Raw genomic sequence first — 15,169 nt, 5'->3', positions numbered from 1 at the left:
TTCGACCCGCGTCTTCCCTTAAATGGATTTGAAATGCAGCCATTGGAAAATGTTATTTGTTGCCTCGAGAGAGGGCATTTTTGTAGGGTATGACCTGTGTAACCTCCGACGTTTGCAGAAATAGCAACTGCAAGACATTCACCAGCATCTGTCGAAGTCTTGGGAATTATGTGCCCATATGATCTGGTTTGGAGAAGCATACCACTGTCCTCAAATTTGTTTTCTATTCAGTCATGCCCCACTGGTATCTCATAGTGGAAAAGCATCTTGTAAGCAATTCAAAAGTTGGCTACATATAAAATGCTTTCTTTTATCCAGGTAGAACACATGGGCAAAAGTCAGTAAACTATATGTAGGGGTGCAAGCGGTACGCCACTGTAGCGGAAAGGGAATTAGCATTGTGTAGCTGGTGCCTTTTTTTACATGTTGTACAGCCCCCCTCCCTCCCTCCCTCAATCCATCAATCAAAGAAACAAAGAAAGCAAGCAAGCAAGCCATTGTCAGGCGGTAGCATCCACTCCGGCACTTTACGTAGCCTTCATGAAAAACCATAGTTTTTGCCAGTGTGTTCATTTCAGCGATGAAGAAAACTTTTAGCATGAATGCATGTGCTGATTTATTTCAGGAGCATTTTGACCGAAGCAACCGAAGCCCCAATATATCTCTGTAAATAGTGTTCTCATAGTACCTTTTTATTCTTGCTCTCTCCACACTTGTTCACCCTAGTCGCATGATTGTGCTTTCCTCTCTGGAGGAACTGTCAGTTTGGCAATTGGTAGTGGTTCATTCTGTCTAAACAGTGCCAAGATGACTAGTAAAAAAAAAAAGGGTACACAGGCCACGTCCTGTGTACCTACTTTCCTACTCATATCGCTAGCTTTGTGTCATTTGGATCAAAGCATTTCTGAGCAGTGAAAGTTGGGTGCAGATTACAATTGCAATTGCCATCTGCATGATGGGACAAAATAAAAATCACGAAAAAGGAATTGCCCACAGGATTTGAACCACCACCTCTGTGGTGCAGTCTTCTGATGTGGCCTTGCCCGAATGCCGCGTATACCAAGCTAAGGCTCTCTTTACATTGTGCATCGCTGTGAACATGTAGGATTACAGTATTGTTGGCACCTAAACTGAGTATTCTTCGAATAAGGCGTATACACTAAGTTTCCCTCGAGCCTCCACAAATAGCTGATAACCCAGCGACTGCGTTACTGAAGGCAGGAAATACAATGAAAATCTTGGCTCATTAGCAAGCTGCGAGACCACCCTTTGCAATAAAGTACTGGTCGTACCTGTGCGTTGCTCTTTACAATGTAAACTTTCGTTGATTTTGATTCCGATTAACTTCAGTAACTCTTTTTCTGGACTTTACATGCCTTACATTTTCTGCAAGCATGCCAGCCATACACGTCTATGCAGCTTTACTCAAGCGAAGTCAGTGAAGCATCAGTAGCCGAAATATGAATCGCATACATAGTGTAAAGTTATTCTTGCTTCATTGACCTTGCTAAGTTTATTACACTCTACGAACTAACAAAATAGAGGCACATTCATCGTGGCACGAATCTTGTCGGAGCCAACTGGTTTTGCAGGCATCTTCAGTTGGTGGGCCTGTCATACGGCAACCTTTGTTCGGCCGGTGTGTTTGTGTCATTGTTGGCATAGTACGACAAGGTTGTCTCGGGATTTGGCAGATGAGTTGGTTGTCGTCACAGGCGCTTTATTTGTCTGGTGGGACTGCAGCAGGATACCCTACAAGTTATGGTTTGCCTGACAGTTGCATTTGTAAAACTTGTTACGTTCATTACATGGGCTCAGTGACAGCAGCAGTCAGCAGTGGACTGCCTGCGGAGCCGACTCCTGCCAAACTGTTTCTGGTCTCCTCCGCCAGTGCCACGCGCAGTCTCGTCGTAAAAGAGGTAGATTCTAAACAAACAGGAGAGCAGGGAACACATTGTGGCCACAGATAAGCAGCAGCCAGGTGGCAGCTGCAAGATGCTTTGATGGCCACCACGGCCCGCAAAGTGAAGTGCAAACAGCCACAGAAGTGCCAAACTTTTCTTTCCTTTGTTGTCTCAATGTGGGCTTCAACTAGTTTCCGTCTCCTGCGTGAATGCATGCTCTTTGCTCCTATGAAATGGTGCAGGCAAGTTACCTCCCTGCAAAGTCCTTTGGCATGTTGCGGTGTCCCTGTCGCAAGGACCATTCTTGGAACAGGCCTGTTTCAGTGCTTGAAATTGCCACTTGTCTACAACCTAAGCAACTTTTGCGTGTATGGGTGGTGCACTCATTACATGGCCCTGGTAGTGTCTGTCTCACCCTCAGGCCTTATTGCGATACTCAGCGCCACCCCGTGAATCCCACCTGTTCGCAGCTGGAAGCTGGTCTCCGGAGGGCAGCACCACAGCCTGCTGCTCAGCGAAGAGGGCGAGGTCTTCGCTCTGGGACGCAAAGAATACGGCCGGCTGGGTCTCGGCACTTCGACTCCAGCTGAGGACGAGGACCAGCAGACACCCGCTCGAGTCCCCGGTCTGGCTGGCTGCACGGATGTCTCATGTGGCGAGGCTACCTCACACACCATCGATGGGCAAGGTTTGTCTTTGGTGCTTATTGTTTTGCTCACTCAAAGGTGGTGTTCTGCTGCCTGGCAGTTAGAACATGGCCCATCTGCTGCAGCCATTGCTTGTCCTGGACTGGACCTCTCCCTGTATGTAAACCACGACCGGCTTTATAGATAGCGACCTGCCCAGCACAGCCGGCGACAATGGGAGCCAGTGTGCCAAAAAAAATTAAAGCCGTTCCACTCAATGTAAAAGCTGTCGGAAGTGCCGAGCAGTGATTCGCCATAACGGGCTGTTATCCGCTCACTGCTACCACCCAATGCAATTCAAATTTCCCGCCTTCTCAGGGCTCGCGTGCCACCTGCCTGAAACTGTGCCAGCGGGAGTTCTGTTCTTTTTGTGCTTGCTTTTCCTCCCGCACGTGCCGGCGTTGCACTGCCACTTTTTTTCGCTTACTATCGTAAAAACCAACCCAACGAGCGTTCCTAACTAAATGAATGCGGACGCTGCCGGTTAATTACGTATATTTTGCCTCAAATATACCTGCAGTTTTCTTTGCGCTAAACAATGGGGAGATGCATGACAAGCGCCAGCGGTTCACGAGATGACTATATAAACCGCTTGTCTATATAAAACTAGCCTGCATATAAACTAGACTAGACTATATAAAACTAGTCCGTTTGGCGTTTGACATCTGGCATTTGGTGGATATCACAGCCAAAGGAAGCAGTTCGTCACTGAAATTGAAAGTGCATCTTTTACTTTTGGTAATTTTTTTTCTTCAGACCAAAGCACGGGACCTGTTGTTTGAATAAATGCTATATAAATGGCATTTGTGGTTTGGCACTTGTGAAGTACTGTTCAAGATGGGGTTGATTGTGTTGAACGAGTTGGTATCATGTATTTACCACCGTGTTGCCCCTTGGTGTTGCTGCATAACCTATCGGCTGTGCTTGTGTCATATTGCTTCTAGTTTACTTTTGTTGTTCTTGACGTTTAATTATACCACTACAAAAACTTCCACTTAATGTTGTTCAATCTTGCAGAGGGATATTGTTGCAGTATATATCCCCTTATTTTTATCGCTTTTTGGGCAAATTGCTTGAAATGGCCTGTGGTGGCGCGGTAATTGTGTTGACGTTCCTGCCATTTTGTACGTTATTTTAGAAATGCTACATGTAAGGGGGTGGGTATGTTTATGCTTTCTGTGAGCTAATCTATCAATCGAGATCCACTGGGATATTTTGTCCTCAAGGTCCCGTGAACGCATGAATGGTGGAATCGTGTAGACCTCGCTGCTGGAGATTCTCAAGACTGGTGGGCCAATTTTGGTGCTGTTTTTAGTGACCTGTGTGCTAGTGGGATGTGCGAGTTTTGGTGCTGTACAGTGTTTTCTGGTGTTGTCAGCCATTTGTGGTATTTTTCCTTTGGCCGACTTGCAGGTCGCCTTTTCTCATGGGGGATAGGGAGCAATAACCAGCTCGGCCTCGGAGACGAGGAAGACAAGTTCGAGCCGCAGGTCGTGTCAGGCCGGCTGGCCGACAAATGCACCCTAGTCGTGTCCGGAGGAGGCCAGCACACTGTCATCCTCGTCGGTCCTGCTGTGTAGAATAGTTTTAACATTGCAATTTTTAAAGTGTTTGTATATTTACATGACAAGTGACTGCATTAAAGAGTTCAGCATTTATTAAATGACTGTGGATGAACTATGGCCACTCCATTTGGATGCTTCCAGTGTCTCGGTATTTCACCAAGTTTCAGAGCAGTTGCGTCGGGCACCATGAGCAACCTCGTGTAAGTGGCTCCTTCCCGTGCAGTGTAAAGGAAGTGTTCGGTCAACTGCATCTGCAGGCTGGCAGAAGCCAGCGAAAAAGGATGCTGCGCAACCTTCCTGTGTCTTTTGGACAATTCAAAGTGGTGCACACTGCAATTGGTGAATATAAGCCATCATTCGGAACACTGGGAATAGTAGGAGTGCATAACATTCAATCCCGGTCTGGCTTGTACATCCTGTTTTTTTAAATACCCATGACTAATTTTTTGAGGGAACCAGTACACAGGGACAGGGATAACAAGCACTAGTCTCGGGCTAGTGCTTGGGAGTGGCCAGCTCTTTGATCTGACTTCCTGGCGATTGAATCTTGTTCCAGATGTGTCAATTTTGTGGTCAACAAACTGAATTTATTTGCTCTTGAAATAGCTGTGCATCTATTTTTACTGCCACCTGTGGATGTAAGCAGTGTGTCGAACTGAAAATAATATGTTTAGTTATGGTTCAGGTTCGGATGAATTTATTTTGTTTTGGTTCAGTTATGGTTTGACTAAATCACGCCCTGAGCCAGTTCGGTGAGTTGTATTATTTGCTAGTGCGAAAAAATGTTTTGTTTTTTAAAGCGACCTTAAATACAAAATACAATTCTGGTCTATCCAAAACACTGCTTTTTGCCTATAAAAGTTGTGCAATTTCAAAGATAACAGCAAGCAATTAGGCCAGATATCAAGAAAAACCAATGAAGTATAGTGTTAATTTACCTGCTAGTTTTCCATCCAGCCCTTATGTTGTCCTAGGGACTAAAAAAAGCAACTGTCAGGGGTCGTCATGACTGGATATTTTCTCCTGCTTCCTTCTTGTTTGTTGAAATCGCAATCCTCACTGTGGAATAGCCCATCATGCTGAATGTTAAAACCCCTAGAGTTAGGCATGTGTACTGGTGGGTCACCTTTGTACATTTGTGAATCTAGTTGTAGTTGTAGGAAAAGAAAAAAATCCAGCTAATATCCTGTAAATGCTATTTATGAATTTGCTTGGCTACCTAGGATTATTTCTTAGCAGTCACCTTCTAGAGGGTGTAAGCCAAAGTTCTGTTAAAATTAGTTTTGTTGAATGCTATGTTATATTTTAGCTGGAGGGAAGGCTGGCTGCCCACCACCAGCCTATTTTCTGCTCCACTCAGCTGCTGAGCAATGTGCTCTTTGTTGTGGTACATGGCACTGGGACTCTGATTATGTCCCGCATTTCCCGCGAAGCACTTGTTTTGCGCATATATTCTTGTAATACCCCCGGACTATCCGCGGTGGATCCGAGACTGTAAAGCAGAAAGCCCCACTGTTTGTGCCGGTTGCGCTGTATGACTGTACGCTCAAACCTCATTATAACGAAGTTGAAGGGGAGCCGCAATTATTTCGTTATGTCCAATTATAACAGTATATGGCAATGTATGCTCAGTTGGATGCACACCTATAAGCGTGCAAACGAAGTCGCCTCGTGGCCTACTGTACCACTACGCGACCACTCAAGCGAAGGAAATAGAATAGAAGACAAATATTTTGCTTGCTCACTGCGCCCACTGCCTTGTTTATTGTTAGCTAGACATAGCTGAAAAAAAGTCCGTGATGCTTTTTTGTTTCGGACATCGCAAGCGACAGACTTCCTTTTCAGCGGGGGCCACAGCGTTGATGCCGTTTTCGCCGTTGCCACGGGCACGGAAGAAACAACGTAGAAGGTCAAGCGCATTGACTGCGTGCGACGACACCGGCACGTCGAACGCGTGGGCATGGTAGACCACGGCGTCTTTGTTGTCGCTTGCGTCAGTTTGTCCGGTGACATCTGCGATAATAGCACGTCGGCATGGGCGTTGAGAGACCTATCTCCTTGCTCCACCCCGCTGACTGAGACAGGGAGATGGCTCGCTCAGCTGCGCATGTCGATGCGGGAGTTTTAAAACAGTGGCGCCGAACGAGTGTTGAACTCCACGGAGCACTTCACTCACCGCAGTGGGGTTTTTGTTGGCAGGGGAGACTAATATTGTTAGTTATATTCATTGACAGGTCTATTTTATTTCGCAACAATGAGGTTTCAAATGCATGGTTCCATATGGAGATTTCAAGGGGACTTTCATATACTTTGTTATATCCATTATTTCATCATATCCTGTTACGTTATAACGAGGTTTGAGTGTATTACATACCCGGAAAGGATGTCAGGATGTTGCGAGCCGCGGTAGCTGTGATGAAGTGGCTATAATTTTGGCTGATAAATACAACTGCAGAGCAAGAATCAATGCTATGGCCGCAACCGCGTCGCGCTTTTCGGACATGCAGTCACATGGTGTTCGGCCACACACAACTGAACAAAATGATATTTTTGTGAAGTAGGTTTCTGCAAAAAAAAAAAAAGTTTTCCGCCAAGACTAGCCACTGCAAAAAATTGCGCGTCATTTCACCCTGTGAAGGTGGTTGGAAAGCGAAGCTGTAAACGACGCCCACAACGATTATGCATGCGACGTCATTTCAGTTCACACACGTGGCACTACAAAGAGTGAAACCACACACAAGTGGAATGCACTGAACCACACACACCCTTTATTACTTCAAAGAGAGATTCTCTGCTAAGGTTAAACAAATGCATGATTCATGACAGTGGTTGGTTGAGTTGTAATGCTGAAGGACATGAGTGGAAACTTTTTTATAAAATTAAAGGAAGCTTGAACCCGGTGTTGGACGATGTCACTTCTCCCCTGTCTCTGCCGCCGCCGCCGGAGGCGACGAGATCGGCAGCAGAGATGGAGGAAAAGTGCGATGCCATGCATTGGTGTGGGCTTCCTTTAATTTTTATAACTCCTAGCGCATTTGCAAGGCACGCACACATCTGCTACATGTGCCGTGGGTGGAGCACACAGTGGTACGAAAGGTCACATGGCGTTATCACGTGGCATTCAGTCGGAACGCAAGGGGTAAGCCCGCAGATGTGCTTGGAGAATGCACTGTCTGTCTCTCCCGTCTCCGTGTGCTCGTAGCTCAATCGGTAAGACAATGGACAATGGGCTCTCGCTTCGTTTCGCTATTCTTTCCAGGTTCGATTACTGGCAGTTCCAGTAACTTCTTGTATTTGTTAGCGGGAGTTTTCTGTTGACACCAACGGTTGCGACAGTACCCTTGGGGAGTAGAGATAAAAAGCTTCGCTTTAAAAAAATAGCGCAGAGTGTGTCTGCAATTATGGACAGTGCAATAGGGAATTTTGTTTCTCTTGACATTGGCAGTAACGACATTCTGCCTGCTGACACGTAAAAACTGGAAGGGTGGAGGTGTTGCACGTCCACTTTGAGAGAAAGGTCAACTTAATCATCCTCTCAACGTTTCGGATCCTTCAAGCACTTCACATCCTTGCTAGAACTCACTTGCCTTGTGGAATGTTTTTGTATGAAGTTTTTTTTCAATTTATTGATGCTGACACGTAATGCAGCATAAAGAGGTCGCTTGAAAAGAAGATTTTACAGGGAATGTTGACCAACCAGAGCACTCAAACAACTTTAAAGGCATATCCATCTTTTTATTTGATTTTGTAACCTGGCTGCAGCTGCTCATGTGTACCTAGAATGGCATCTCCGGTCAGCCGGTGAGACTGCTGAAACCTCAGCCTCCAGAAGTGTGGCTTGAAGCATCCAAATTTTGCTTGTCCTGCATTTCTTTTTGTGAGCATTCTTTACACACTGGCAATAGATTGCATCCACAGTAGGCTAAATGAAATCGTGAAGACGAAATTCAAACTGATGCACTTCAGTGTAGCCGTCTAGCAGGTATTTGAGGTGGGGAGAGTGTCACCCTGTGCCTCAAACACTTTTAACTAGCAGCAGTATTAAGCCCTGCATGCATCCCCAAGCACTGTTGTCATTGTTAGCCCAGCCTCTGCCATGGGGTTAATGGGTTTGCTTTGCTCGCCTGCAATGTAACACCTAGCCACAGCAGTATAAGAAGAAAAACCACTAGTGACATTGGGGCAGTGGCACAACTGCCCGAAAATAAAAGCCGTATACCAACTTGGATACCTCAGCACAAATAAAAGAACAATTTAAAGTGCGCATGGTGTAGATGTCAACAAAGACTCTTTCTCTAGAAAAACAACCTGAATGTACACACCGTAGAACGCCATCGAGTTTTTGACAAACACAAGTGGCTTCTGGGTCAACAAGGGAACACAAAAGTGTTTACCTCATTCACACTGGCATCCTTCGCCATTACTCAAGCACCAAGGGCACCTGGGTTATCACAAAGGTAACTTGTTCACATTCTCACACAGTTTCCCTATTCAAGACAGCCATGAAGGCAGAGATCCAGCTTCTTCATAAGAATGGGCCCATACAAGGAAACATGACACACAAGCAAAGTGTTCCATGTGGAATAACTAGCTAGGTGATAATCCAGCACACGTGCTCCAATCCCCACATTGAAATAAATAGAACAGAAAACTAGTAATGTCTGGACTCAGTCAGGCACATGACCACAAAGCATGCAGAGAAGGCCAACAGACAAAAATCACCCAAGGAAGTATACAGCAGTGCTGATGGCTATATCAAAGAAATCAACATTTGACAGCGCACACATGGACAGCTTCCCATAGTCCACAAGCCATTGGGATAAAAAAAAAGTAAACATTGTCACTTGTTTGAGACTTGCTGATTCACCCTGAAGACAGCGAGAGAAAGAAAGCAAAATTTGAACATTTCTGCAGAGACAAATTCTACAACAAAACATGCCCAGATAGGGTGGATCATATCCACTGTCCCGTGGTCACAGCAACATGGCTACCTTACACACTATGTAAACACAAACAGGCACAAAACCAACGTATTGCTGAGCACCTAAAACGTCGGCACAAATGGAAAGCCATGAACTAGACAGAAGATCATGGCACTAAATGAGGCAAACAAACTATATGTCACTAAATAGGCCAGCTACAAAACCTTCAATCTGTACACAACATTTGACAATGAAGGGGACGAAAAAAACATGATCACTGAGACTTAAATGGAGAAACTTTTTGAGACGCCTGCCCCACCTGCTCACCATGCAAACTTTGCATTCAAGTAGCGCTCTGCTACACTCTGCACAAGTTGCATCTGATTCTGTAAGTGGTGAGCTGTCGAACATGTGGCCACGAAAAATCTGCCAGAAATGTTTTCATGCATGTTTTTTTATGTATGCAGTGCCAACTGCACAAATATCTTGCATTTTTTTGCAGATGGCAATGATGGTCTTCGACTGACAGGAAGCACAGACTTCCCTTTCAGTTTCACTGCATAAATGAACATGCAGCAGCTGGTGGCTCTGCTACGAACAGTGCAACAGCACGTTGCTCACATGCAAGCCTTTCTTCCAACTTGTGTGGCATGTGAAGAGCCCCGCATCTTACCATCCTGGCTCCCCATTCAGGGATGTGGTCTATATTGGCTGTGCAGCCATGTACTCATGATCACTGGCTGGGGATCACTCTGCTGCAGGTTCATCACCCAAAAAACTCCTGTTGGTTGCCTGTGCTAGCATCAGTGACTTCGTTCTGCACAACCACCTTTTTTGATGCGGCACGAAATTTCAAAGTTGTCTGGATGCATTGTGACCTCCATGCGACCTAATGAGTACTAAACAGCTCTAAATACCTTTGCAAATTTTACGTTTCGGCACAGACTTTAGAAGCCGTCTTTCAACCACGAGGAAGCTGTAAAGGGAAACCATGCACTGCATGCAGACGAAGCCTAAGAAACCAGTCTTCTTAGCAATGATGTGGAGACTGGCTCCGTCAATGAAAAACCATAGTTCACTTTCTAAAACATTTATTCCATTTTTTGTTTCGTTCAAAACATTTGGATTTTCCCCCCCACTCGTTTTAGTATACACTCCTGGAATTTAGAATGCCAAACATGTTGATAAATGTGAGAAATTTCTCACTTGTCAGTGCATGATGCCTGCAATACCTGATTCCCGACACTCTGCAAGTGCTGTTTCTATGGAAGACTCAATTTGTGCTTTACCTAGTTAGCCTTAACTTCATAGGCTAACTTTGCGATTTGACATGTGCTACACGCAGTTTGTTGGCAAAATGGAGGCCTTCTTTCTCCTGCAGTTTGTGCAGCTGTTTAACGTAGCACCAAATTTTTTTTCCCTCCTGGTCAATGGGCAGAGCATGTGAAATGGGTCCTGAAAACCTGCAACAGGCTCCCATGTAGCGTGGTGTGAAAACGTTGTTGGATGTGCCACATCTCTCAAACTGCAGCTCAACTCCTGTAGCACGGCAATGTTGTTGTTGTGCTGGTTTGCAGGAAAGGAAAGGAAGTGCACTGGGAATATTTTTGAGCTTTGCATACAACCCAGTGTGGGGGAAGGGAAGTAGAGGGGGAGTGAAAGGATAAAGTAGAGAGAGAGATGGAGAAAGATATAGAGAGAGGAGAAATAATAAGACACACGGCTGTCAGTCCGAGCACATCAGTCAGTAGCATCGCAGTCCGGGCTACAGCCGCTGCGCGAGGCCAGTAGTCTCCAAGTAATGGAGGAGATGTGCGAAGACTTCCCGTCGGGTTGCCGCAGGCCCCTTCGAGAACAGAAGGTCCTCTATGCCGGCGCTGGGAAGGCCATGACGCTTGAGCGCTCGGTAGAGCTCTGCTCTTGGCGCCGCGTGGTGGGGGCAGAAGCAGAGTAGGTGCTCCAGAGTCTCCGGTTCCGAACAGTTTGCACATGTAGAGGAGTCCGTGTGCCTGTGTTGATGCAGGCGCTCCGCCACACTGCAGCAATTGAGGCGCATGCGGAGCAGCAGGCAGCAGCCGCGGTTCCGGGCCACTCACAACCCGAGGGTCGGGGTGCATCGTCTGCACCGTGCGGGCCAGGATGGTGTGGGCCTTGTCGAAGGTGGTGACGCCCCGGGAAACTGGGGTGCCCTCCTGGTGGGCCTCCCTGGCTCGGGCGTCGGCGTCCTCGTTGCCCCGGATGCCACTGTGGCCCGGCAGCCAGGGGAGCTGCAGGTCACAGCCTCGGGAGGCCACCATGTGCAGCTTGGCTGCAAGGCAGCACTCTGGGTAGCCGCTGTCGGCCGCGTGCAGCCGTAGCAGGGCAGGCCTGGAGTCCGTGAAGATGACCGCCCCGAGGTGGCCCTGGGGACCCCTCTCGAGGAGGAGGTCGGCCGCCAGGTGCAGCCCGGCCAGCTTTGCCCAAGTGGAGGAGGCAGGGAAGGGCAGGCGGCAGCACCGACTGGCTCCCAGCTCACGCACAACGCACACAGCTGCCGCCTTGCCCGTGCTGTTCTTGACGGAGCCGTCTGTGAACAGATGCCAGTAGCCGCGCAGCTCATCCTGCAGCAGGGCGGCTGACTTGCGACGGATGGCCTTGGGCGGTGTGGTTCACTTGTTGCAGACCCCGCGGAGAGTCGTGGTGATCCGCAGGGCCTCCCGAGTGTCTGGTGGTGGCTGCTTCAGGCGGGGTCGATTCGGCATCTCGATACCCTCCTTGATGATAGTGAGCAGTGCTCCCATGTGCAAGTTGGGCTGGCTACGGAACCTTTGCAGGAAGGCAGCCCGGCAGCCCCATCGCGTGTGGCCAGCAGGCGCTCAATGTGCCGCAGTCGTCTGCAAGGCCCGCATCTCGATGGGCCAGGTGCTGGCCTCGGTGTAAGTTCCCACCACTGGGGACGTGGAAGGGAGGCCAAGGCAGAGGCGGATGGCGCAGCACTGGTCCATCTCCAGCTCCTTCCAGCATCGACGGCAATGTTGACAGGCATACCATCACAAGTTAAGGACGCAATCATGGCCCCAGAATTGTGAGCACAAAGTATGCTCACAAGTTCACACACAAGACCACTTATAAAAAAAGTACCCAAGGAGCAACTTCCATGGACCGTTAATGACAAATGCAGCTTTTGCCCATTATCGGTAACAAAGTCGGCAAATCCTTCAAAGATAGCCACATTCCACTGCACTTGCTGCCAGGTGTACACCGACCGTGAGGCTGCAAATGGTTGAGAAGCCTTGGCTGCTGCTCTCAGCACATTTCATTGATAGTACATTACAAGCTCGACCCACGTACAGGGTGGCTCCACTTCCTTGGTTTGCGGGTGTGACGGGCATGTACCCCAGACTTGCTGAACATAACTGCACGCACGCGGTAAATAAAAGTTGCATTAGAGCAAATGCTCTCGGGTAGGTAGTGCCTTGGCACACCATGCCTAATGTGCTTCATTACCTGTCTTTGGAGAAGCTGCTGGTTGGCTTTGCAATGGTTCAGTCTGTTCTTTCAAGAGAATCCTTTGCTTCATCAGTGCTGTAACTACCAACATGAGCTCAGCACTTTGAGCCTCTTGATCTTTTTTTGAGACTCCAGCTGCTCTGAGGTCAGCCATGCTGCTCGGGCTTCTGAAGTAGGACTTCTAAGCTGTGTCATCCTGGAAGGTAAAATCAATGATTAGTAGACTACTCTAGACATGCTATGTATGCACTTGAATTAAAAATTGCGTCAAGCTTACCAGGCAGCGATACATTCTGTGCTTACTTGCATGCAGGGCTGTAGACAGATTTCTTTCGGAGGGTTTTGGTGGTGGGGTATGGGAAAGGAGGAGTTTTGCAAAAAGAACACTAGCACTTGCGTACACGCTACCTCAAAAAAATTTCGGTGGCGGTGGGTGGGTGGGGAAGGAGAGAGATCAATCCCCCCCCCCTCCCCCCCCCAATCCGCCCCTTTAGTGACGTCCTTGCCTTTATGCAGTTTCAGAAAACAAAAATCACAAAACTTTCGTGGGAATCATGCCTCTGAGCTTCGAAGCAGTTCCAATATTCTGAAGTTTATTCTCAAATAAAAAACACGTTGCCGAATGACTGGCCAGAAAGCACCATTCTACCTACGTGCTCTATGAAAGCAATGTCAATGCACAGTTGAAATGCATAAGATTCATGAAAACTAACACTACCTTATCCTGTCTATGAATGCAAGGTTAGGTCGAATAAAATCCAAAGCCCCTTTTAAAGCCCATCTAACAACAAAAGATGGTTAAAACACAAAGCTTGCTTCCGCCGCAAACCGAGTAGAATCAAAGTCCAATCGCATAAGCGATTAATTTGTTGTCGCCCCACTCGAAGGAGGGGGAGGGGGGTGATTGGCTGGGGATAACGTGTTGACTGCGCACCTTCGCTTGATGTGCCTTTGTGGAAACCCATTGTGCAAGTTGGATTACATGTGGTGCACTTTGGACCTCTGATGACATTGGCTTTTGACCCGAGAAAGCTTCGCATTTTAACCCATAGAGTTTTATACAGTAATAATATTTGTATGAAACTGTTTCAACTATCTTTCACTTCATCCACAATTATCATCGTCAGAGAAAGTTGGCTTTCCTGCTGTTTCGTTTTTGCGTACGGTCGCCATCAGTTAGGCGAAGGCTGCGATTTTGATATATCGACTTCGTACGCATACTAAATCATCTAAACTTGCAAATGACAACTATAGGGTGTTGCAACAAATAAGCATCTCTAACATTTTGTCCCAAACAAACTGCTTCTTTCACGCTCAATATACAGGAAGGTCGCATTGCACCGCGACGGCCTGCTTATTTAAAATTGAAAAATGACGATGCGGTGACTAATGTTTTTAGAAATAGATCTAGAAACGCTGGTGGTGACGGCATATGCCAACTCTCAAGCGTTAGTTACTGATCTTATTATCTGATCTGTACTACGACTTGCTTGTTTTAAATAATGCCCTGACGCTTGACGCTAACGATGACTGTGACGACTCGTGATCGGCCCTGCTTATTGTAGTCGCTTTTTGCTGATATCTGATATCCGCAGCAGATCAGTCACAGCTTCCCTCAATGGTAAAACCAGTACAACCCAGTGCCACTGGAAGGCGGACTTTCGAACCGGATGGATACTTTGGTAACGTGTTCTACTGTTTCCGTATCTTCTCCATAGCATACACACGCGTCCCCGTCCTCAAGCAGCCAGCTGTTTCTTGATCCCTCGTTCGCCGACTTTTACATATCGGTCTGCTGCCTTCGCTTGCTTTTCAACATTTCAACATGACCGCTTCGTTTTCGCCACCTCCGGCCACCTGGTGCGAAACGCGCCATTCCAGTTCGCGGGCGGGCCAGGGTGGGCGCTGCAGATTAAATTTTATTTTCGTTACTCGTTTAAAGTGATCACAAATAGTTACTTTAGAGTGGATCCGAACTGTAATAAAATAATCTATCCTCACCGCGTTTCGTAACAGAGCTTGCTTCCGGGCATGGCGTACTTTATTTCTCTCTGCCGGCACCAGACTCCAGACTCCAGAGTGCCAGAGGGACAAAAAAAAAGAGCACCAGCCTGAAACACGTTATGCATGTTCATTACTCGCGTTTCTTTTTACCGAAAGGGGCTTCCTTCTTCCTACCAAGAAAACATACGGAACGCCCTTGCTGCTCTACCTCTACCTCTACCTGGTGCCGTCACTCGCCGTGTGGTGAACAGCCCGTTTCGTGAAACTCGAAGCGAACATGTCGACAGCAGCCCCTTGTGCAGTGCCTAAGAGGGCCGTTTCTTACTGGGAGGGCGTGACCAGAGCAACATTGTCAACTCTGGCGACGGGTTCTCTGTCGTACTGTGTTGTTCACATTAGCCAGCAGCTGTTCCGGGTGCAGTACGGAAGGAAGTACCAAATCTTGATCCCAGCCCTCGTCGCTGCCACCACTGCAGCCTTCGCCACGACGAGAAAAGTTAGGGAATACAAACTGTTGTGATGCACGTTTCCGGCTCCCACATGAAGAAGGCGACGCCGGTTGTCCGCGGGCAAGCACTCTTCTTGTGGCAATCGCTCCG

At 47.5% G+C, this 15,169-nt stretch overlaps 2 protein-coding genes across 7 annotated transcripts in view; one reads left to right on the top strand and one right to left on the bottom strand.

The window, feature by feature from the left end:
• LOC144153866 (regulator of chromosome condensation-like) overlaps nucleotides 1–5,057 on the top strand; it is a 28,449-nt gene extending 23,392 nt beyond the window's left edge. For 5 of the 6 annotated variants that reach the window (XM_077685617.1, XM_077685633.1, XM_077685626.1 and 2 more), the window contains exons 7-8: nucleotides 2,375–2,592; nucleotides 4,004–5,057. In XM_077685617.1, coding sequence (XP_077541743.1) covers nucleotides 2,375–2,592; nucleotides 4,004–4,170 — 385 coding nt within the window. In that variant the 3' untranslated portion in view covers nucleotides 4,171–5,057. The remainder of the gene's footprint in view (nucleotides 1–2,374; nucleotides 2,593–4,003) is intronic. The other variant, XM_077685642.1, reaches the window with a different exon arrangement.
• Nucleotides 5,058–10,151: 5,094 nt separating this feature from the next.
• LOC144153928 (uncharacterized) lies at nucleotides 10,152–15,165 on the bottom strand. The gene is made up of 4 exons (XM_077685706.1): nucleotides 12,844–15,165; nucleotides 12,564–12,762; nucleotides 12,408–12,472; nucleotides 10,152–12,070 (listed from the first exon to the last, which is right to left on the bottom strand). The coding sequence occupies exons 2-4, from the start codon at nucleotides 12,718–12,720 to the stop codon at nucleotides 11,933–11,935; spliced, it is 360 nt and encodes a 119-aa protein (XP_077541832.1). The 5' UTR covers nucleotides 12,721–12,762; nucleotides 12,844–15,165; the 3' UTR covers nucleotides 10,152–11,932.
• Between the last annotated feature and the right edge of the window lie 4 nt (nucleotides 15,166–15,169).

Source organism: Haemaphysalis longicornis, unplaced genomic scaffold (genome assembly GCF_048455015.1).
Source record: "Haemaphysalis longicornis isolate Haplotype H1 unplaced genomic scaffold, Haemaphysalis longicornis Haplotype H1 scaffold_1, whole genome shotgun sequence".
In the NCBI taxonomy this organism is placed as follows: Eukaryota; Metazoa; Arthropoda; class Arachnida; order Ixodida; family Ixodidae; genus Haemaphysalis; species Haemaphysalis longicornis.
Note: the sequence above shows the minus strand (reverse complement) of the source record. Positions and strands in the feature narration are given on the sequence as shown.